Genomic DNA, 22,308 nt, shown 5'->3' with positions numbered 1-22,308 from the left:
TGTATATATATATATATATATATATATATATATATATATATATATATATATATATATACACACACACATAATACTGTGCGTGCAAAAGTCTTAGACCAATAGTATTTTCACCAACAAAAAATGGTTTAAAGCAAGTTATTTCTATTTTTTGCTGTAGTGTGTCAGTAGGAAATATCAGTTTACATTTCTTTTGCCATTAATTGTAATAATCCAGTGAGATTTGAAGGAGTCTGACAGCCAGTGCTCCACACAGAGATCTGATCTCACCATCATCCAGTCTGTCTGGAATGACATATCATAAACAGATTTGATTTATCAGTTAACTTCTATGAAATCAAATCAACATTTGGTGTGACCAAGTTGCATTTAAAACAGCTTTTGTCCTAGGTTCACTAGCGAATCGTTTTTCAGATAGCTTTACTGATAGGTTTCTTGAAGCATCTTGGAGATGTTGCCACAGTTCTTCTGGATTGAGTCTCAGTCTCAAGTTATTTCTATTTTTTGCTGTAGTGTGTCAGTAGGAAATATCAGTTTACATTTCTTTTGCCATTAATTGTAATAATCCAGTGAGATTTGAAGGAGTCTGACAGCCAGTGCTCCACACAGAGATCTGATCTCACCATCATCCAGTCTGTCTGGAATGACATATCATAAACAGATTTGATTTATCAGTTAACTTCTATGAAATCAAATCAACATTTGGTGTGACCAAGTTGCATTTAAAACAGCTTTTGTCCTAGGTTCACTAGCGAATCGTTTTTCAGATAGCTTTACTGATAGGTTTCTTGAAGCATCTTGGAGATGTTGCCACAGTTCTTCTGGATTGAGTCTCAGTCTCAGTCTCAGTTTGTTCCGTTTCTTCATGTCATTCCAGACAGACTGATGATGCTGAGATCTCTGTGTGAAGCACTGGCTGTTTGTGCATAGAGAAAAAATCTCACTGGATTATTACAACAAATAGCAAAACGAATGTTTTCTAATGTAAACTGATATTTCCTACTAAAACACTACGACAAAAAAGAACCATTATCACTTAAAACCATTTTGTTGTTGTTGTTAAAAATACAAGTGGCCTAAGACTTTTGCACAGTATATATACACACACATACATACATATAAACTATAAAATTGCATATTATATAACTATGTTTTAATAATATATAATATTGTGCGCAATCTGTCACGTCCACTGGAGTCTCGTCAATAGGTCGCGCATGCGCTGAGAGCGCTGAAGTAAACTAACCCTGAACAGAAGTTACTCTGCAGCTTATGTTCAGAGAGTAGGTTGCTATGGCTACTTACATAAATTTCCCTGAAAGTTACCTCTGTTTTTGGAACTGAATGCGGAGTTTATCCGCTTACTTACCCTTAAAGATGAAGTTACCCGGGTATGTCACATAACCAGTGTTGGGGGTACGCATTACAAGTAACGCGAGTTACGTAATCAGATTACTTTTTTCAACAAGTAAAGTAACGCATTACTTTTTAATTTACAAGAGAATATCTGAGTTACTTTTTTTTTTCAATTTATTGATTGACAGCTCTCCTGTCCCCATGTTGAGAGAAATCAGAAGATGTTACTGTAGTTCTATAATAAATATGAAAATATGCATGAATTCATCTCTCTCACACACACACACACACACACACACAAAACAGATTCAGTATTCCTCGAAATGAATAAAAAATAATGCAACTCAGAACATGACGTAAACCTGCAATAATTAAATGTTAAACAACACAAATATCCTTTATGTATTTAATCCCATTCTATAAACCAATGTCTTTGCTTCTGACCTTCGATGATCCAGTTCAACCGTACTAATAAGCAATAATTACTCTAGACAAACATTTGTGTGTCTTTTTTTATTGCTGAAGTGTGTTGACATTTCTTCTTCTGCATTCTACTGTACGCACATAAATTTACTTTCCATTCAGCCCGAGGCTTATTCATTTCACTTTTGGTGTGACAAGGCTTTTATATATTTGCCAAAAATAGATTTTTTTTATTTTAAAAACAAACAAGCAAGCCCTGTCCAGATTTTAAAAGTAAAACAAGCAATAATTACTCTAGACAAACATTTGTGTGTCTTTTTTTATTGCTGAAGTGTGTTGAAATTTCTTCTTCTGCATTCTACTGTACGGACATAAATTTACTTTCCATTCAGCCTGAGGCTTATTCATTTCACTTTTGGTGTGAAAAGGCTTTTATATTTGCCAGAAATAGATTTTTTTTTATTTTAAAAACAAACAAGCAAGCCCTGTCCAGATTGTAAAAGTAACGCAGAAGTAACGTAACGCAGGTGTTTGTAGTGTTGCTGTGTCAGTGTGTGTAGGATCGCTTTCTTTCATCAGTCATAATGTCCGGCAGTAACTCATACAGACTGCGCTGCTCTCTCGCCGCGCACGAGATGGATGTCAGGGGCCTCGCCGCCGCCGCGTATCCAGACGGAGCGTTTGTGTCCGTGTCCAGAGACCGAACCGCACGGGTCTGGGTACCAAACCCAAGGTACATTGCCACCAGCTTCCCCCCTGCTGTTTCTCAGACACGGTTTACTTTTCGGTTCGTTGAGTGGTAATACGTTGTCAGAGTTAGTTAAATGTATTGAGAGGGGTTGCCAAATCAAGCGAAATGATACATATCTGAAAGGAAACTGACCGGGTTTGGTTTCCTGACAACGACCGACCTATAAAACACTATGAAACGTTAAAGGAATAGTTCACCCGAAATGAAATCATTTGTTCACTCTCTCGTTGTTCCAGGTCCATGTAACTTCGTTTCACTTGCATCTTTTCCTTACAGTGAATAGTGATTGAGTCATTCTGCCTAAGACGTCTGCTTTTGTGTTCCGCAGAAGAAAGAAAGTCATACACGCTGGCAGAATTGTCATTTTGGGGTGAACTGTCTCTTTAAACTCCATTAAGCGTTCTCGGAATTCACTGAGATCCAGTTCCGTTCAATTCCACTCGGTTGAATTCAGTTCAGTTTGGTGAAGCTTTGTTATTTATTAGTGCACGGCATTACCAAAAAAAAAAAATCTTACCTACCTCAAACTTTTGAGTAAATAATAAAAGCACATTAACAACCTCTGTTTAACTCTCCTGTTTTTCCTTCTGCAGTGAAAACCAGGTCTTTACAGAGATGCACTGTATGAATGGCCACTCAGACTTTGTGTCTTGCGTGTGTATCATCGATCCTAATGAAACATACCCCCGAGGACTCATTGCCACTGGAGGACACGACAACAACATCTGTGTGTTTTCACTAGACCGACCAGACCCTCTGTTCACCCTCAAGGGTCACAAAAACACAGGTACTATCCACTGCTATTGATGTATTACAGTGATGTAACTGCGTGCAGGTTGTCTGAGTGTCACTGGAATGAGTTCTGTAGCCATTCCTGGTGTGTGTGTGTGTGTGTGTTTGCAGTCTGCACACTCTCAGCTGGCAAGTTTGGCACAATACTAAGTGGCTCATGGGACACAACAGCTAAAGTCTGGCTTGGAGAGAAGTGCATGATGACCTTACAGGTAAAGTGGAATGGTTCTTGGTATCACTATAGTAGTATCACAATTTGGCTTATTGTGATGTATCAAATATATGCGTTGTGTTTCAGAGTGAAACGTGGTACTGTGTTCTTTACAAACTAGCAGCTCATGATCCAGTGTTTTCAGTGTCTCAGAGCAGCTCGAAATAAATGCTGCTCCGCACTTATCAATGAACTTATCTCTTAGGAGGAGATACCCCCTGACAATGTAAAGTGCTTTGAGTGCCTAGAAAAGCGCTATATAAATGTAATGAATTATTATTATTATTATTAACTTATCTCTGCATGTGCTGTGAGTTTGGCTTGCTTGTAGTGTGCATTTGGAAACACAAAATGCACCAAACCATTTTCCCAAACTTAAAACCCGGCTTTTTTCAACATAAAAGCTTTAAGAACTTGCTTTAAGAATGCTTGATGAAAATAAAGAAGTTGTACTGTAAAATTAAATTATTGCTTTATTATTTTTCTTAAATACTTAACTTTTTATTTCATTATGAAATATTCCAGTAGTAATATTTCTTTTTTAAATAATTGTATTATTATTATTATCATCATCATAGTCATATTGATATATATTCACAGTTTTTTTGACCAAAATGTGCAGCCTTACAAATATAACCTTTGCAATGACATTTTAAATCGCAATCACAATTTTTTTTTATCATGAAACCACATTTTGATATTTTTGTTAACACTTTAGTTGAAGCCTTTGTGTAATGCATTATAATGTTATTCATAATATATTTTCTAATGCATTAAATCTTTTCATAACTAATTGTAACCCAACATAAAATGCATTACAATATTTGCAGATTCCTAAAATTGTAAAATTGATTGTTTGTAATGTTTGAATGCATTATACATTACAAAAGGTGTAACAATGAATAGAAAAGTATTATAATGCATTCTAACCTATTATAACTATGCGATCATACATTGCATTATAAGGTGCATTACATATACGTATACATAAAGGCTTCAAGTAAAGTATTAATGATTTTTTTTCATGCAGCCTTACATCAGGGCTTTTCTTAAATAATGTGTTTTTTTTTCTCTCCCCACTGTAACTTTAAGTGGGAGATCAGATATACTCACATTGCCTGCAATCGATTTCAGTACAGTGTGAGTATCTGCTGACTGGTTTCTTGTGTAATTGCTGCTCCTCAGGGACACACCGCTGCTGTATGGGCCGTAGTCATTTTGCCAGAGCAGGGCTTAATGCTGTCTGGATCAGCTGACAAGACCATCAAATTATGGAAGGCTGGTCACTGTGAGAACACCTACACTGGTACATTGGTGCAACTGATACTTCTAATGCTTTCAACAATGAAACAATGTTTATTTGATGCTGAATATAGACACTGTGGAGCTTGTTTAGTTTTAACAGATCTCCAGCAGGGGTCAGCATTAGTAATTGATTGTGGCAAGGGTGAAATGCAGTTTTTGACTCCAGCTGTGTGAGATATTTGTAATGTGTCTGTCCTGCAGGTCACGAGGACTGTGTGCGAGGACTCGCTGTGATAAACGAGGTGGAGTTTCTCTCCTGCAGTAATGACGCCAGCATTAGACGGTGGATGGTGACGGGTGAATGTGTGCAGGTTTACTATTCTCACACTAACTATATCTACAGCCTTGCTGTCTTCCCTAACGGACAAGGTGCTTACCTTCAGTTTTGCAGTAGGTTGATATGGTTCTACATATTTGTGCATAAAATCTTAATTATTTCCTATACTGTCTTCTTTTTTCCTGTTCTAGACTTCATAAGCACAGGAGAGGACAGGACACTGAGGGTCTGGAGGAAGGGGGAATGTTCCCAGACTATCCGTCTTCCTGCCCAGTCGGTGTGGTGCTGCTGCATTCTGCCTGATGGAGACATTGCTGTGGGAGCCAGGTATGCATACTGTTTCTGTTTCATACATTCGAAACTATTTGCAGTTTTTCATCCTGCATGAGGCTGACCATGTCACATTTCTCTGAAGCGATGGCGTTATCCGCGTGTTCACCGAGAGCGAAGAGCGTGTAGCGAGTGCTCAGGACTTACAGGCTTTTGAGGATGAACTCTCCAAAGCCATCATTGACCCCAAGACTGGAGACTTGGGCGACATCAAGATAGAGGACTTACCTGGCAGAGAGCACCTGAATGAACCAGGTTAGCGAACTGAGGTGTGCCTTGTACACATGTAGTGTTTTCAAGAGTGTTCGGGGTTATTTTTGTATTATTTATATTTTATCATAGTATTAATTAAGCATTTTGAATTGGCTTTAATTTTTATTTTATTGTTTGTTCAGTTTTAATTTACTTTTATTTCAGTTTTAGTAAATTTAGTACTTCAAGTTAAACTAGTTTTAGTTTGTTTCTAATTTCCGTGTTTTCAAGAGTGTTCGGGGTTATTTTTGTATTATTTATATTTTATCATAGTATTAATTAATATTTTGAATTGGCTTTAATTTTTATTTTATTGTTTGTTCAGTTTTAATTTACTTTTATTTCAGTTTTAGTAAATTTAGTACTTCAAGTTAAACTAGTTTTAGTTTGTTTCTAATTTCCATTTAAGTTTTAAATCTAATATTTGTATTTTATTTCAGCTTTAGTTGGTATTAACAACACTGAGAATGCTAAGCAGATATTTTTGCTTATAGTGGATCAGTATTTATCTGCGAATATCCTTGTGGGCAAGCGCGCCAACATATAGTGCTGCTGCGCTTCAGGCGTCCCAAGTTCAAGTCCCGGCTCGCAGACCGTTCCCGATCCTGTCCCTCTCTCACTTTCCCACTTCACTTCCTGTCTTGCTACTGTCCTATCATAATAAAGGCAAAATCGTATTTTGTTTTGTTCGTATTATTATTGTATATACCTTCTATACACATACCTATATGTATGAAAAAATATATTATGTAGGATATAACCATTTTGCTCACTGTATTATTATTATTATTATTATTATTGTCTGTGTGTAGGGAATCGGGATGGCCAGACACGGCTCATAAAGGAAGGTTCTAATGTTGAAGCGTATCAGTGGAGCGTGAGTGACGGACGCTGGGTGAAGATCGGAGATGTAGTGGGCGGGTCTTCTCAGCAAAATTCAAAGCGAGTGATGTATGAAGGCAAGGTGAGACACAGTATTTATCTTGTAATGATCCAGTAGATTTTATGCACAGTATATAAGCATGATGTAGTCACTGTTTGCTGTCAAATGCAGTTTTTGCTCATAAATTGATTCAAGCAATGCTTTTATGGTCAACACTTTTGGTGGTCTGTTGTGTGAGAGCTGTTAAATGTCCAGTGTTGATGCTGTCCTGTGTCCAGAGGTTAAACTATAGTCACAAGTAACCCTTGTGATTTTTCCTGCCTAAAGGAGTATGACTTCGTCTTCTCTATCGATGTGAATGAGGGAGGTCCTGGCTTGAAGCTGCCTTACAATGTGACGGATGACCCCTGGCTGACAGCTCACAACTTCCTGCAGAAGAATGAGCTGAGCCCCATGTTCTTGGATCAGGTGGCTAATTTCATCATCGAGAACAGTAAAGGCCACACTCTAGGCCCAGCCCCCGCCACGTCCACAGACCCCTTCACAGGTAACTGGACCCATATGCTTTCACATACACCCACTTTATTCAGCTGAAGGTAAAGACGGAAGTGTGCTATATCCCTCCTGTGTTCTCAGGTGCGGGACGGTACATTCCGGGTTCAGGAAGCGGCGACCAAGGATTTGCCGCTGATCCTTTCACAGGTGGGCCTTTTTGAATAGCATTTGTTTTTGCTAATATGAAATCAAAGTTGTGAGAGATGTTTATGTTTGTTTGGGCAGGGGCTGGACGATATATACCCGAGTCAGGAGGATCCACAGGCACAGTGTCTTCAGGGGGAGCTGATCCTTTTACTGGTAAAATGCATGCGATACATCCCGAGCACCACATGCATTCATGGATCATGTACACTAATATACCTCTCAATTCTCTCTAGGTGGCAGTGCTTATTCCTCTTCCTCTCTTCCGAAAGCTACGACAAACATCTTCTTCCCCAGTACGGATGGAGTTATGTTTGAACAGGCGAATTCAACTCAGATTCTTGGTAAGTGACACTTTTACTTTTACATCAGAACTTGACTTAATCAAAGTCTGGGCTCCAACTCTAAGATGTAAGGTGGAGCACAGGCCTTTCAGGTTGGGCTCAAAGTTGGAAATCACAAAAAAGTGCATAAAAATATACTTTTTATAATGCCATGGTAATAACATTGCATTCTGTGAAGCAGTGTTATTTCATGTGCTATTGTAGTTTTATTAATAATATTTTGAATTGGTTTTATTTTTATATTTTCATTTTAGTTTAAGTGTTAGTAATTTTGTTGTCTGCTTTTTCTATATAGTTTTGGTTTTAATTGATTTAGTTAGGTATTTTAGTACTTCAATGAAAATGAGTAATGTTGCCTTGACATCTAGCTGAAATAAATAAAAGTATTTATAGATTAGTAAAGTGCCATGGTATTTGACTTCATCTCTGTAGCCCTGTCGGCCAAGCTTGTGATTGGGTGGTCCAGGCCCTACTGGAGAGCTAGGTTGCGCAATCAGTGAAGACATACGTGGTGACAATAACCTATCCTGTATCCCTACATAACATTTCCTCAATGTCATTTAATTTGTAGGTAAGCTTCGGGAGCTGAACAACACTGCTCCTGCAGACCGTAAGCTGAGTGACGCAGCACTGGACTGTCTGCAGAAGTTGTTGCTCGTAGTAACAGACCTGAAGAGCCAGGAACAGCCCACGGCAGAGCAGATCAATGTTCTGTGGAGGACTAGCCACTGGCCAGAAGGTAAGGCATTGAGCCTACTTAACTTAAAGGGGACATAACACACACAGTTTCTGCCAATCTCATGTTAATCTCGAGTAACTATAGAGTAGTATTGCATCCTTCATATCTCCGAAAAGACTTTAGTTTTATAGTGGCATGCGAAGGTTTGGGAACCCCTTGCAGAATCTGTGAAAATGTGAATAATCTTAACAAAATAAGAGAGATCATACAAAATGCATGTTATTTTTTATTTAGTACTGTCCTGAGTAAGATATTTGACATAAAAGATGTTTACATTTAGTCCACAAGAAAACAAGTAGCTGAAATTATTAAAGTAACCCCATTCAAAAGTTTGGGAACCCTTGGTTCTTAATACTGTGTGTGGTTAACTGGATGATCCACGACTGTTTTTTTGTTGTTCATGAGTCCCTTGTTTGTTCTGAACAGTTAAACTGAGCACTGTTCTTCAGAAAAATCCTTCAGTTTTCCAGCATCTTTTGCATATTTAAACCCTTTCCAGCAGTGACTGTATGATTTTGAGATCCATCTTTTCACACTGAGGACAACTGAGGGACTCGAATGCAACTATTAAAAAAGGTTCAAACATTCACTGATGCTCCAGAAGGAAACACGAGCATTAAGAGCAAACACTTTTGAACAGGATGAAGATGTACACATTTTTCTTATTTTGTTGAAATGTAATTTTTGTCCATTTAGTACTGCCCTTTGGAAGCAACAGAATATACTTGCATGCATCCCGGAAGACAAATTTGTTTTGCTTCAACCGGCGAAACAAAATGACAAATCCTTCCGACGACTTCCGTAACCGAATGAAGCACGCTGATGGGCTGTTCTCACTCTGGTTGATATGTGCACGCACTCTTCCTGCAGAAGTGCCCATACAAGGAATTCCATCCTTCATGACGTCGTACAGGGCCATACTCGCAAAAAAACTTTATGAAACCTATACGAACCCTGAAGGACCAACTCGTTTTATGAAACTTTGGCCATGTTTAGCATGAGAATCCAACTCTTTAACAGTGTAAATAAGTCAGAATGCATGAAATAGCATTAAACCTCCCATTTAAATAAACAATTCACTATACTAAGACTAAGAGCAGAGAATCACTGCTGGCAAGGGTGTTCAATCCTGCTTCTGGAAGGCCATGGTACTGCAGAGTTTAGCTCCAACTCTAATTAAACCACCTGAACAAGCTAATCAAAGTCTTCAGGATTACTACAAACTTCTGTAGCCTGTGACCTCATGAAGCTAGCTGAACAAATTCTGAGTTTCAGAATAAGTTGACAAAACCAAACAAATCCCAACCTGGTTTAGATCAGGTTTAGCAGGCTCACAAAGCTCAGTAAAAACGTTGTCTGTCAACTTGATCCGGTGATTTGTGATTAACTCTAGAGCGAATGCATCTGAAAGTGTGACACGTGCAGCTGACAGCCAATCACACGGAGCATTGGTTTGATTCACTTCTCGCGACAGTTGGCACAATTCACTTCTCTGCTAAATATTAAGAGATGTTGTTATTAAAAATAATGTGAATTTACAAGGCAGTAATAAACACTGCTGTTATTTTTACTCACTTTTGTAATTTTTGAATATTACCATTTAGGTTTCATTTATTTTTATTTCAGTATTATATTAGTTTTGTACATATTTTAATTTTTTATTCGTAATGTTTAATTAAAATGTCATAACTAGACCTTCCAGGGTGGAAAACAACAGACTTCTCTCTGGTGACGTATGTAGGACTTCACCAATCATTTAGTCCGTTTAAAGGGTTAGTTCACCCAAAAATGAAAATCAGCCCACAAATTACTCACCCTCAAGTCATCCTAGGTGTATATGACTTTCTTCTTTCAGACGAATCCAGCCAGTTATATTAAAAATGGTCTTTGATCTTTCAAGTTGTTTAATGGCACTTAATTTTGCATGCAACAGTCCAAAAGAAGTTAAATAAAAAGCGCCCATCCATAAAAAAGTGCCTCACACGGCTCCGGGCGAATCGATGCGTTTTTGTAAGAAAAATATCCATATTCAAAACGTAATAATCCCTTTAATGTAGCTTGCGCCAACAGGCCTACACGGAAGCCGATCCGCTGAGTGGCATTAAACAGCTTGAAAGATCAAAGACCATTTTTAATATAACTCATATACACCTAGGATGACTTGAGGGTTAGTAATTTGTGGGCTTTTTTTCATTTTTGGGTGAACTAACCCTTTAAAACTGTGTTCCACTTTTGAGTACAAAGCCCACATCTCAAAATCGACCCTATAGAGTAGCAAACTGGTAGCTTTGTAACATGCCATACTTGAAACAAGAAGCAAGCCACCACATAGCACATCATCTGAACTTACATAATGTATTCAAAAACATTATGGAATATGATTGAAAGCATCAGGGTTTGGTACAGCTTTAGTGACCATGATTAACTTCAGGTCCCACAGAAGATGAAAGCTTGATTTCACTGATGATGGATTTTCACAGCTATTTTGTGTTAAAGCAAAGGCAATAGCCTCCGGAGTGCATTACCCACCCACTTTCTCACCAAACACATACGTCAAACTCTTGAAAAGGTGCAGCTAGCCTGTTTGTTTAACATATACGTGGCTAGAAATTGCAATACTTTAGTCTAAAAGTTTAACCTTTAAACCCTATGATTCACGTTTGCTTACGCAGATCTGCATCCAAGTCACCTTTGTAAAAATAAACCTTTAATCTGTAGTAGGGATGCACCGAGATTTAAATTCTTGGCCGGAACTGAAAATTCTGGATGCACCTGGCCGAAAACCGAAACTGAAAATGCTTTTCAATAATTATTATTTTATTAAATAATATAAAATACTTTTCAATGTAACGCATTAATTTTAATGATACTGAATTTTTTAAAAATACAAGCCAATAAAATAGCCATGCTTTTATTGAAATTAAAGCAATGAAACTGGACAGAAAATATATTAATATTAAATATCAATATATTATTTTTATTCAGTTCTATGCAACAGAATCAAATAAAAAAAAGAAAAAGTAATTATCCAAATGATGTATAGTCCTACAAAGCTACCATTTTTAATATAACTCATATACACCTAGGATGACTTGAGGGTTAGTAATTTGTGGGCTTTTTTTCATTTTTGGGTGAACTAACCCTTTAAAACTGTGTTCCACTTTTGAGTACAAAGCCCACATCTCAAAATCTAATCAACAACCTCTCAATAAAACCCAGTCTTTTTTTTTTTTTTTAAGAATCTGTTACACTTGGCTGTATGTCAAAATACAGAAGAAAAGATCTGTTGCTACTTCCAGTCAATTAATCAGTCATCATTTCCCTCCTTAGACATTGTCTTCCCAGTGTTGGACATCCTGCGTTTGGCTGTGCGCCATCCTGAAGTCAACGCCCAGCTTTGTGGAGGGACTGAAGGTGCCAGTCTTTGCAACCATCTCCTGGGTCTCATGTCCCCTGAGAGCAGGCCCGCAAATCAGATGCTGGCGCTCCGCATTCTCTGCAACTGTTTCTCTGGGTCCCATGGCCGCGCTCTTCTCTTGGGTCACCGTGACACAGTCCTGTCCCGGGCCGGAGACCTCCGCGTCGTCTCCAACAAGAACATCCACGTGGCGCTGGCTACCCTGGTGCTCAACTACGCTGGAAGGTTGTACGGTCAACCCACTGAGATCGAGGCGAAGGCACAGTGCTTATCAGTGGCCAGCACTGCCTTAGAGGTCGTACACGACAAAGAGGCCGTCTTCAGGCTGCTGGTGGCCCTGGGGACCACAGTGGCCGGGGACAGCACCGCAAAGGACCTTGCACGATCTTTGGGTGTCAACTCTCAGATTTCTAAATATGCCAGGGTCTCTGATCCGGCTAAAGTGGGCGAGTGCTGCCGACTAGTGCTTGATGAACTGCAGTGATGTCAACCAACTTCTTCCATTACTACTCCTCCATGAGAAAACCCCTCTTTCAGATCTCTTAAACGGCAGTCTGTATATCATTAGTTTGTATTTAAATTTTCACATTTCGATGCTGAATGGATCTGAATGAATGCATGATGTGAATAAACACTGATGATTAATTGAAATCTTTCCTAAAGCAAGGCTCGTGTTATTGAGGAAGATCAGAGGTTCTCAACCCCCACACGGATACAAAGATCATGTTAGTTAACATGAAGTCAAAATGAAACGGCATTCATATCTCATTTTATTTCCATAATGTACCTAATTATTTTCTAAATGAAACGAATTGAAAAGTCATCTTTTACAGGAGGTCAGTGGCGAAGATTTGGAAAATAAGACTGAAAGAACAAGCTATTTAAGATTCATTGTGAAGACATTTTTTTTCATTCACTTAAACCAGAAATGTGTTAATAAAGAGAATTTTGATTCCAAGTTGACGTTTAAGGTGAAGGAAATATATTAAGTTTAAGTCTACTACCAGTGATTGTTCCACATTTATCTCTAAAATATTAAGCGTCTGTAATTAAAACAGGTAAAATCCTACAAGCCAACAGTGCTTTCAAGTCTAACTGTCGTTTTCTGGTAATAAAACTAATTTACTATGCCATTGCTATTAAAATACATTAAATGGTCATAACCCCAAACATTTCATGTCTCCACTATATTATTAGCAAAACACACAGAAAATAAAAACTAAATAAATAATGCTAAAACTAGAGCTCAAATACATATGTCTACAGCATGGGCAGCTTTTGCCGTTCCTCTTGCCTTTTAGACTCCAAAAAGCTTCTCCATGTAAACAACTTTATGAAAAAACACACTATGAGCTTTGTGCAAGTTTGAGCACTGTGCGTTGTTAGTCTCTTTTGGACCCTATAGAGTAGCAAACTGGTAGCTTTGTAACATGCCATACTTGAAACAAGAAGCAAGCCACCACATAGCACATCATCTGAACTTACATAATGTATTCAAAAACATTATGGAATATGATTGAAAGCATCAGGGTCTGGTACAGCTTTAGTGACCATGATTAACTTCAGGTCCCACAGAAGATGAAAGCTTGATTTCACTGATGATGGATTTTCACAGCTATTTTGTGTTAAAGCAAAGGCAATAGCCTCCGGAGTGCATTACCCACCCACTTTCTCACCAAACACATACGTCAAACTCTTGAAAAGGTGCTGCTAGCCTGTTTGTTTAACATATACGTGGCTAGAAATTGCAATACTTTAGTCTAAAAGTTTAACCTTTAAACCCTATGATTCACGTTTGCTTACGCAGATCTGCATCCAAGTCACCTTTGTAAAAATAAACCTTTAATCTGTAGTAGGGATGCACCGAGATTTAAATTCTTGGCCGGAACTGAAAATTCTGGATGCACCTGGCCGAAAACCGAAACTGAAAATGCTTTTCAATAATTATTATTTTATTAAATAATATAAAATACTTTTCAATGTAACGCATTAATTTTAATGATACTGAATTTTTTAAAAATACAAGCCAATAAAATAGCCATGCTTTTATTGAAATTAAAGCAATGAAACTGGACAGAAAATATATTAATATTAAATATCAATATATTATTTTTATTCAGTTCTATGCAACAGAATCAAATTAAAAAAAGAAAAAGTAATTATCCAAATGATGTATAGTCCTACAAAGCTATCATTATCAGAGCATGTGAGCAGAGCATAGCATCATGAGAGGTTAGCGTCATTTTACCAGCATTGCCCAGTACACAGGCCTATGACACCATAGAGATATGGATTTGTTTTCAATACCCCTCTGTATATATATTTTTTGTATTATAATTATAACCTTTTTATTGATTTCCTGAAGTTATTGTTACTTTGCATGATGTGATTTGTCACTAAATAAAGCGTTATATAGCTAGAGGGAGAGTGAAACCTGTGTGCTGAACACTGCTTGGCAGTGCTATGTATCTTCAGACGTTTTTCTCTTTCGGGCCAAAAACCAAAATTTTTCGGCGGCCAAAATTTCGGTGCATCCCTAATCTGTAGCATACTAATGAGCAACCTTCTGAGAACCTTTCAAAAATATTTAACTAGGGTGTCTATGCTGTGTTGGACATCTCATCAGTGAATTCAGCCATAATGTCATGAAGCCAAATGTCCCGTTCCTCTTGTGAAGTGTCCACCAAGTAGATAACCACCTTACGGTCCCAGGGCTGTGATGCCTCCTGCACCGATTCCAGCTGGGCTACCAGGGGCTTCTTCTCGACATGGTTCCTGAACACAATGGATGCCTCCTCAGACCACTGCCTAGGTTTCAGACCTGGAAAGATCAGAAACACCTTCAGATCTACAAAAAAAATCACACCTGAACTTCTCAAAGTGGCAAAATGAAAAGAAGGAGTTGTTTTGAGATCAGTTCTTTCTGAGATACAGCCAGTATCATGTGGCCCATATGAGTCAGGGACTTTGACCTTTGGAAGCAGGAGTGATAGTCAAAACAGCACACAGTCTGTAAAGTAATATGGTAAGTGATCTGAATGTGGAACTCAGCTTTCCACAAAAGCAATTTCCTTTCACCTTTTAGAGCTGTTCTCCTTTAGTTGAATTTTATCCCAACAGGTATCATTTATTTCACTTGTTCGGATCAAAAACAACTAACTTGATTACACTTTTTAAACGTCTTCGTTTATATAAACCAACATTTTTATTTATTTATTATTGTATTTTGCTGTTTTTTTATGATATTATGTTATTCTGTGTATTTGTTTGATACTGTTTAAAGGGTTTGGGGTCAGTAAGATCCTTTCATATTTTTGAAAGAGGTTGCATTTTTAATAAAAAAATACAGTTAAAACAGTAATATGAAATGTTATATTATTTACATTTAAAATAACTCTTCTATTTAAATGTATTTTAAAATTGAATGTATTCCTGTGATGGCACAACTAAATTTTCAGCAGACATTACTCCAGTCTTCACACAATCTTTCAGAAATAATTTTTATATTCTGATCTGATGTTCAAGATTTTTTTTTTATTAATATCAATATTGAAAACAGTAAATTTTTTCAGGATTATTTGATTAATGGAAAGTTCAAAAGAACAGCATGGGAAATCTTTTGTAACATAAAGGTGTTTACTGACACTGCTGGTCAATTTAATGTGTCCTTGCTGAATAATAAGTTCATTTTTACTGGTACTGTATGCTTACTATACTGTATGTATAATATTGCATTAGAGTTTATTGGATATTGTTGAAGGAACATTCACAGGAACTGCATGGGATCATGGAAAAAGTCTCTTCTGAATGGACAGTGGATGGGATTTGAGAGCTGATGAACTAGATGTCTAAAACAGCCTTTCTAACAGGAAATGAAGTGTACCAGCCAGCTGAGCAACTGAACTTACATAATGTATTCAAAAACATTATGGAATATGATTGAAAGCATCAGGGTCTGGTACAGCTTTAGTGACCATGATTAACTTCAGGTCCCACAGAAGATGAAAGCTTGATTTCACTGATGATGGATTTTCACAGCTATTTTGTGTTAAAGCAAAGGCAATAGCCTCCGGAGTGCATTACCCACCCACTTTCTCACCAAACACATACGTCAAACTCTTGAAAAGGTGCTGCTAGCCTGTTTGTTTAACATATACGTGGCTAGAAATTGCAATACTTTAGTCTAAAAGTTTAACCTTTAAACCCTATGATTCACGTTTGCTTACGCAGATCTGCATCCAAGTCACCTTTGTAAAAATAAACCTTTAATCTGTAGTAGGGATGCACCGAAATTAAAATTCTTGGCCGGAACTGAAAATTCTGGATGCACCTGGCCAAAAAACCGAAACTGAAAATGCTTTTCAATATTTATTATTTTATTAAATAATATAAAATACTTTTCAATGTAACGCATTAATTTTAATGATACTGAATTTTTTTTAAATACAAGCCAATAAAATAGCCATGCTTTTATGTTACTATACTGTATGTATAATATTGCATTAGAGTTTATTGGATATTTTTGAAGGAACATTCACAGGAACTGCATGGGATCATGGAAAAAGTCTCTTCTGAATGGACAGTGGATGGGATTTGAGAGCTGATGAACTAGATGTCTAAAACAGCCTTTCTAACAGGAAATGAAGTGTACCAGCCAGCTGAGCAGTGATGGCCTGGAAGGGGAGCTGGCAGAACTCCTGGGTGAGGGGCCGGAGCTGGGTGCAGCTCACCAGCTCATGTTTGCCATAGTCCAGCTGAAACACTGACACCAGACCATTGGTCAGGACTCCTTTCACCAGTACACGGTACCAGCTTTAAAATGAAACAGATGATGAGTGGTCACATGACCTCACAAAACACTTCAGCCCCAAGCCTCTTAGTAACAAAACAGTTGTTCTATTGCCCAAGTTATACACCAGACTTTATGCTGGTGCTCCTGGAGGGCCACCTTCCAGCAGAGTTTAGCTTTAGCCCCAATTAATAACATTTGAACCAGCTAATTCAGGTCTTCGGGATCATTAAACTTCCAGACATTCATTTTGGAGCTAAACTGCAGGAAAGTGGCTCTTCAGAAGCAGAATTGGACCTCCCTGACCTAGACACATAATACAAATGCACGCTTACTTGTTTTCCAGCTTGGCAGCACAGACCTGGTTCTTCTCCACTTTAAGTGGTTTCTCCTCCATCTTATTATAATGCAGAATCATCTCCCCCATCAAGTCCACCAGTTTGTACATATCCTGCCATGGCTGTAGCACAAAGTGCCCAGGATGGCATACGACTGTAACAAAAACGTCCATATTCTGCCCAATCTCGGGCAACTCCAGCAGTGGCGGAAGAGCCAGCTGTTCAGGCGGAGAGCCTGGAGGTGCGCTCTGGCTCCCCAGCAGAGATGACATCCTCTTGGGTGTGTGTGGGGCTTTATCCTGCCCGTCAGTGCTGAGGTTGGAGGTCTGGATGGTGGCAGGGTTTGTCGGGGCGTTGAGAGATTTTGAAGGCCCCCGGCTGCTTAAGAAAACATCCTTCTGCTGGTTCCACAGATTAGAGTCGGCCAGCTGTTGGTTTAAACTGCAGCTTGTGTCGTGGAAGTTCTTGCTGGTGAAGAGATAAACATGAGCAAGGCGTTTGGGCTCATCCACTTTAGCTATCTAGAAAAACAAATGCAACTGTTTTTAGTGCTTCTTTTCTGCTGTTGTTGAGTACTTTGTACAAGCATCTTTATGCCTTTTCCTCATTTTTTTCTTTCTGAAATTAGCCCCAGTTTTATGCTTGTATCGTATGTGCAAACAAAATCAAATAAAATGCAAATGTGAAAACAGAGCAGCATTATGATGTAACTGGCCTTCAAGCTGCAGTCACTGCAGTGGAGAACCGTGTCTCTCAGCCACTGGACAGCATCTGGAGTCCATGAGCCTACGCTTACAGGCAGATCTGCCAGATAACACTTCAGTGCCTGCAGAGTGACAAATAGGCAGACAGACAAGCTTACATATTATGGATCTAAGAATTAAATCAGCTCATTCAAAAATGACGGAGTCACCCTCATGTTATTCCAAAACAGTTTGATTCTTTGTTTTCTTGTCACATTTATAGCAAAATGTTTAAGCTGCTTTTTATACAATGAAAGTGAATGGGGACCATGGACAGCCTTGGATAATATGGAAAAAAGCAGCCTGGACAATTCTGCCAAACATAAAGTCATTACTGTTTACAAACAAAAGCAAGTCTTGCAGGTTTTTCATGCCCTTCATTCAAAAACTAAAAATGAACCCAAACTGCTGTTACAAACCACTATACTCATTAACCTCTTTGTGTCGTCATTAGCAGTTGTCTGACCTGAGCTGGGGTAGATATGAGGTCACACAGCAAAGGAGGTGGAATCTCTCTCAACTCAGTGACTTCGACCGATGCCTGAACGCCTACATCCACAAACAAGATGTCCAGCACCCGGCTGCCATGCAAGTTTGTTATCTATGGCAAAAACACAGTGGACACGGTTATAGTCCTGATGCCACAGGATTCAGGAATGATAGCTAAATGTGAAATGTTTAAAGAGATCAGCTCAGATTATTTCAACAATAAATATCAATTTCAATAAAGGAACCAGATAATATTCTAGTGAATTAGATTTTATTCTGTGCTCACAACATGTTGGAATTACTAAAATTAGGAGATCGCCGACTTATAAAAAACTATTCATGTCTTTGCAAATGTCATAATTACAGGTAGGAAATGCGTGAACATTTTGCCATTGTGTAGAAAGGAACAAAATGATAGTGGATTCAGTAGCTCAAAGATTAATAGTTTGGTAGCAATCTCTAAATTTATTGTTTTACAGTATATTTTATGTACAAAGGGCTAGTTCACCAAAAAAGGAAAATTCTGTCATTAATTACTCACCCTCATGCCATTCCAAACCCATGAGACCTTTGTTGATCTTCATAACACACATTAAGATATTTTTGATGAAATCTGAGAGCTTTCTGACTCTGCATAGACAGCACAGCAACTGAAACGTTCCCAGGCCCAGAAAGGTAGAAGGACATCATTAAAATAGTCCATGTGACATCAGTGGTTCAACCTTAATTTTATGAAGCTACGAGAATACTTTTTGTGCGCAAAGAAAACAAAAATAACGGCTTCATTCAACAATTTCTTCATTTCCGTGTCAGTCTTCGGCGTGCATTCATGAGAGTACCACAATGCATGTGTGTGGTGCTACTGATGCAGGAGCCGGCGTTCTGGCGTAGAATGTCCATCTCTCAGTTCATCGTCTGTTTAATCTAGTTCAAAAAAGGCTGGGCAAAAAATTGCAAGTCATCCTCTCAATCTTCAGACATGTTTACGAAGACTGTTTTATGTACAGCGTGCATCTTCTTCTGCTTGCACATCCGGGTTCTACACCAGAATGTCGGCTCCTGCGTCAGCAGCACACGTGTGCATCATGGTACTCTCGTGAAAGTGCATCGAAGAATGATACAGAAGAGAAGAAAATGCTGAATGACGTCGTTATTTCTGTTTTTTTAGCACAAAAAGTATTCACGTAGCTTTATAAAATTAAGGTTGAACCACTGATGTCACATGGACTATTTTAACAATGTCCTTACTACCCGTCTGGGCCTGGAACGTGGTAGTTGCATTGCTGTCTATGCAGGGTCAGAAAGCTCTAGGATTTCATCAAAAATATCTTAATTTGTGTTCAGAAGATGAACGAAGGTCTTACGGGTTTGGAACGACATGAAGGTGAGTCATTAATGACAGAATTTTTATTTTTGAGTGAACTATCTCTTAAATGTTTTGAAAGAAGTCTCTTATGATCAGCAAGGTTGCATTTATTTGATCAAAAATACAGTAAAAAAAAACAGTAATATTGTGAAATATTATTACAGTTTAAAATATTTGTTTTCTATGTTAATATAAAAATGTAACTTGTTCCTGTGATGGCAGAGCTGAAATTTCAGCAACAATAACGCCAGCCTTCAGTGTCACATGATCCTTTTAAATCATTTTACGTCATCTTTTTTAGGATTCTATGATGAATGGAAAGTTTAAAAGAACATCCTTGCTAAATAAAAGAATAAATGAAAAAAATCTTACTGACCCCAAACTTTTGATTGATAGAATGTAAGAGAAGAATATCTGCAGTAATGAAGAATTTTGCCAACAAAGTCACACACAGAACCATTTTAGCATTATGAGTGACACCATAAAAATGAAAATGGTCTGAGTCTGAGGACATGAACAGCTCAGAGTCTCCTAATTGTTATCACATAATTCTGGTATTTCCTGGGGCATGAGGGAACAATTCCATAAAATACAAATAAAGAAACAAAGGAACAAATAGATGAAATGCTCATTTGAGGCCATTCAACTTACAAATTTACAATAGTCGTTATTAACTCTTTTCTTTTCTTAACCATTCTACTAACAGAGCAGACTCACCTCCACCCGGGACCATTTGCCTTTATATCGAGCCAAACAGTTTTTGCCACAGAAAGGCCGTGAAACCAGCAACTCTGATGTGACCTTTCATAAGGGAAAGATATGTGAGCATATCCTGTCTGCCAGACAACGGGAGGGAACACATCATGAAATGGACAACACACTTCTCTACAGGGTGCTGATATGCAATGTACTACAATAAACAATTACTATTTAAAACACTTTGATAGATACATTGATGGCTAAATTAGACACTCTAGTACACAATCTGTGCCAGCAGGTAACTATTTACTGGGGATTATGTACTTGACGCCTGCCAACCTGATTAAACCCATAATCCCAATCTGTCTATTTGAGCCTCTTCACCTCCTCTAAAGAAGCCCCTAGCAACATATTTGAAGCTGCACATACAGAGATTATTCCTGTTACAAGGGTAGTACCTGGGAATGTAAATAGTTTTCAGTCTTCTCCAGAATTCCGTTGAGTTTAGTCAGGCCTCTGGAAGGCACCTGACAGTAGATTGTTCCATCTGAGCAAACGCTGGTCACGTTCACATTCATATAGGCACTGTTCACCTAAGACAGAATACAAATATATATGTCATTCACTTAATCACCGATTAACACATCACAGGAATAAATGACATTTTAAAACGTATTAAAATACAAAACAGTTCTTTTAAATAGTGGTAATATTTCAGAATATTACAGCTTTTACTGTAATTTTGATCAAATAAATGCAGGCTAGGTGAGCATACGAGACTTTTAAAAAGATTCGAACAACTTACGGACCCCAAACTTTTGAGTATTGATTATGCAACAGTTTTTGGACATGCTATTTTGGCAATATCATGGTATTCTTAAGGCACATTGGCATATGCCCCAAGGTACCATCACAGTATTTTTTGGGTATGAGGGTTTCATTGTATTATCAAACACTTAAATTTTTGGTTACCTTTAAGGGACTCTCTAAGGATTTGTCTTGCAGAGCTTTCATACAGGCAGCATTGATGTTGATATCGTCATCTTGTGATGTGTCATACAGGACCATCAGAGGCACTTCCTTACGCTCTAAAATCTCAGCCAATAGGATCTTGCCAGTGGCCATGGACTCAAACCTCTTCAGTACTGCCTGCTCCTGACTGAATGACTCTAGGCCTGAAGCAAATTAATATTAAGACAATATTTGACATGAAACTATTTTGTCTAAATTAATTCATAACTGAATGCAAAACTCACCTGCTAGTTTGCATCTGGTGGCTTGGAAAGGCAATCTATAAAACTTTTCATGTAACTCAAATAATTTGCTCTTGCTGATGACTTCGGAAAAGCCATGATCCACATAGTACACCTGTTTAAACATCAACACACAAGTGCAGTAATAATTTTTACAAAAACAGAGCATTATCTTTATGAACAAAGATATTGCACACACATATCACGTATCAAAACAGCCTCCGTTCTACAACAGAAAACCATAATGATCCATTGTGAACTGCACTAGACCAGTGGTTCTCTTGTCTTCGATCTTCCAAGCTGTTTAATGGCAGTCAGCAGATGTTGCAGTGCATCAGTCCAAAAGAAGTGAAATAAAGTGCATCCATCCATAATAAAAAGTGCCTCATACGGCTGCGGGGGGTGGACAAAGCCATCCTGTAGCGAACCAATGCGTTTTTATAAGAAAAATAACCATATTTAAACGTAATAAACAATTTAATCCAGCTTGCGCTCACTGTTGTACACGGAAGCAGCTCCGGGCGGGTGACGTAGGACGTCGGCGTTGCGCATGCGCTGCTCAGAAGAGACGCACGCGGAAGCGCAGGGGAGAGATCGAAACAAAACAACAGTCACGAATTAGAAGTACAAAACAAGGATTTGTAAAGAAGAATGTCAGAGGATTTCTATATAAGCCAAGAGGAGACAGAGTTTGCTCCTGTAAACGTTGGTTTTCACAAGACTCACTGGCGCATGCGCAACGCTGACATCTTAGTCATCCTCCCGGAGCTGCTTCCGTGTACAACTGTTGGCGCAGGCTGGATTAAAGTGATTATTACGTTTTGAATATGGGTATTTTTCTTACAAAAGCACAT

General features: G+C 38.2%; 2 protein-coding genes across 2 annotated transcripts in view; one reads left to right on the top strand and one right to left on the bottom strand.

Moving 5' to 3' along the window:
* Positions 1–2,299: 2,299 nt before the first annotated feature.
* LOC107549730 (phospholipase A-2-activating protein-like) lies at positions 2,300–13,724 on the top strand. The gene is made up of 14 exons (XM_016230905.1): positions 2,300–2,509; positions 3,121–3,314; positions 3,431–3,531; positions 4,716–4,836; positions 5,037–5,204; positions 5,304–5,439; positions 5,528–5,697; positions 6,507–6,658; positions 6,905–7,124; positions 7,214–7,279; positions 7,358–7,432; positions 7,513–7,620; positions 8,192–8,359; positions 11,690–13,724. The coding sequence occupies exons 1-14, from the start codon at positions 2,361–2,363 to the stop codon at positions 12,259–12,261; spliced, it is 2,400 nt and encodes a 799-aa protein (XP_016086391.1). The 5' UTR covers positions 2,300–2,360; the 3' UTR covers positions 12,262–13,724.
* Positions 13,725–13,961: 237 nt separating this feature from the next.
* LOC107549729 (tudor domain-containing protein 7B) overlaps positions 13,962–22,308 on the bottom strand; it is a 20,617-nt gene continuing 12,270 nt past the window's right edge. The window contains exons 9-17 of the mRNA XM_016230904.1: positions 21,458–21,569; positions 21,174–21,376; positions 20,660–20,794; positions 20,220–20,303; positions 18,114–18,248; positions 17,620–17,730; positions 16,902–17,425; positions 16,429–16,589; positions 13,962–14,598 (exon numbers count right to left, since the gene is read on the bottom strand). Of these exons, the coding sequence (XP_016086390.1) occupies positions 14,378–14,598; positions 16,429–16,589; positions 16,902–17,425; positions 17,620–17,730; positions 18,114–18,248; positions 20,220–20,303; positions 20,660–20,794; positions 21,174–21,376; positions 21,458–21,569 (1,686 nt within the window). The 3' untranslated portion in view covers positions 13,962–14,377. The remainder of the gene's footprint in view (positions 14,599–16,428; positions 16,590–16,901; positions 17,426–17,619; positions 17,731–18,113; positions 18,249–20,219; positions 20,304–20,659; positions 20,795–21,173; positions 21,377–21,457; positions 21,570–22,308) is intronic.

This window comes from Sinocyclocheilus grahami, unplaced genomic scaffold (assembly GCF_001515645.1).
Source record: "Sinocyclocheilus grahami isolate Dianchi unplaced genomic scaffold, SAMN03320097.WGS_v1.1 scaffold379.1, whole genome shotgun sequence".
NCBI lineage: Eukaryota > Metazoa > Chordata > Actinopteri > Cypriniformes > Cyprinidae > Sinocyclocheilus > Sinocyclocheilus grahami.
This window is presented reverse-complemented; position numbering and strand designations above follow the sequence as displayed.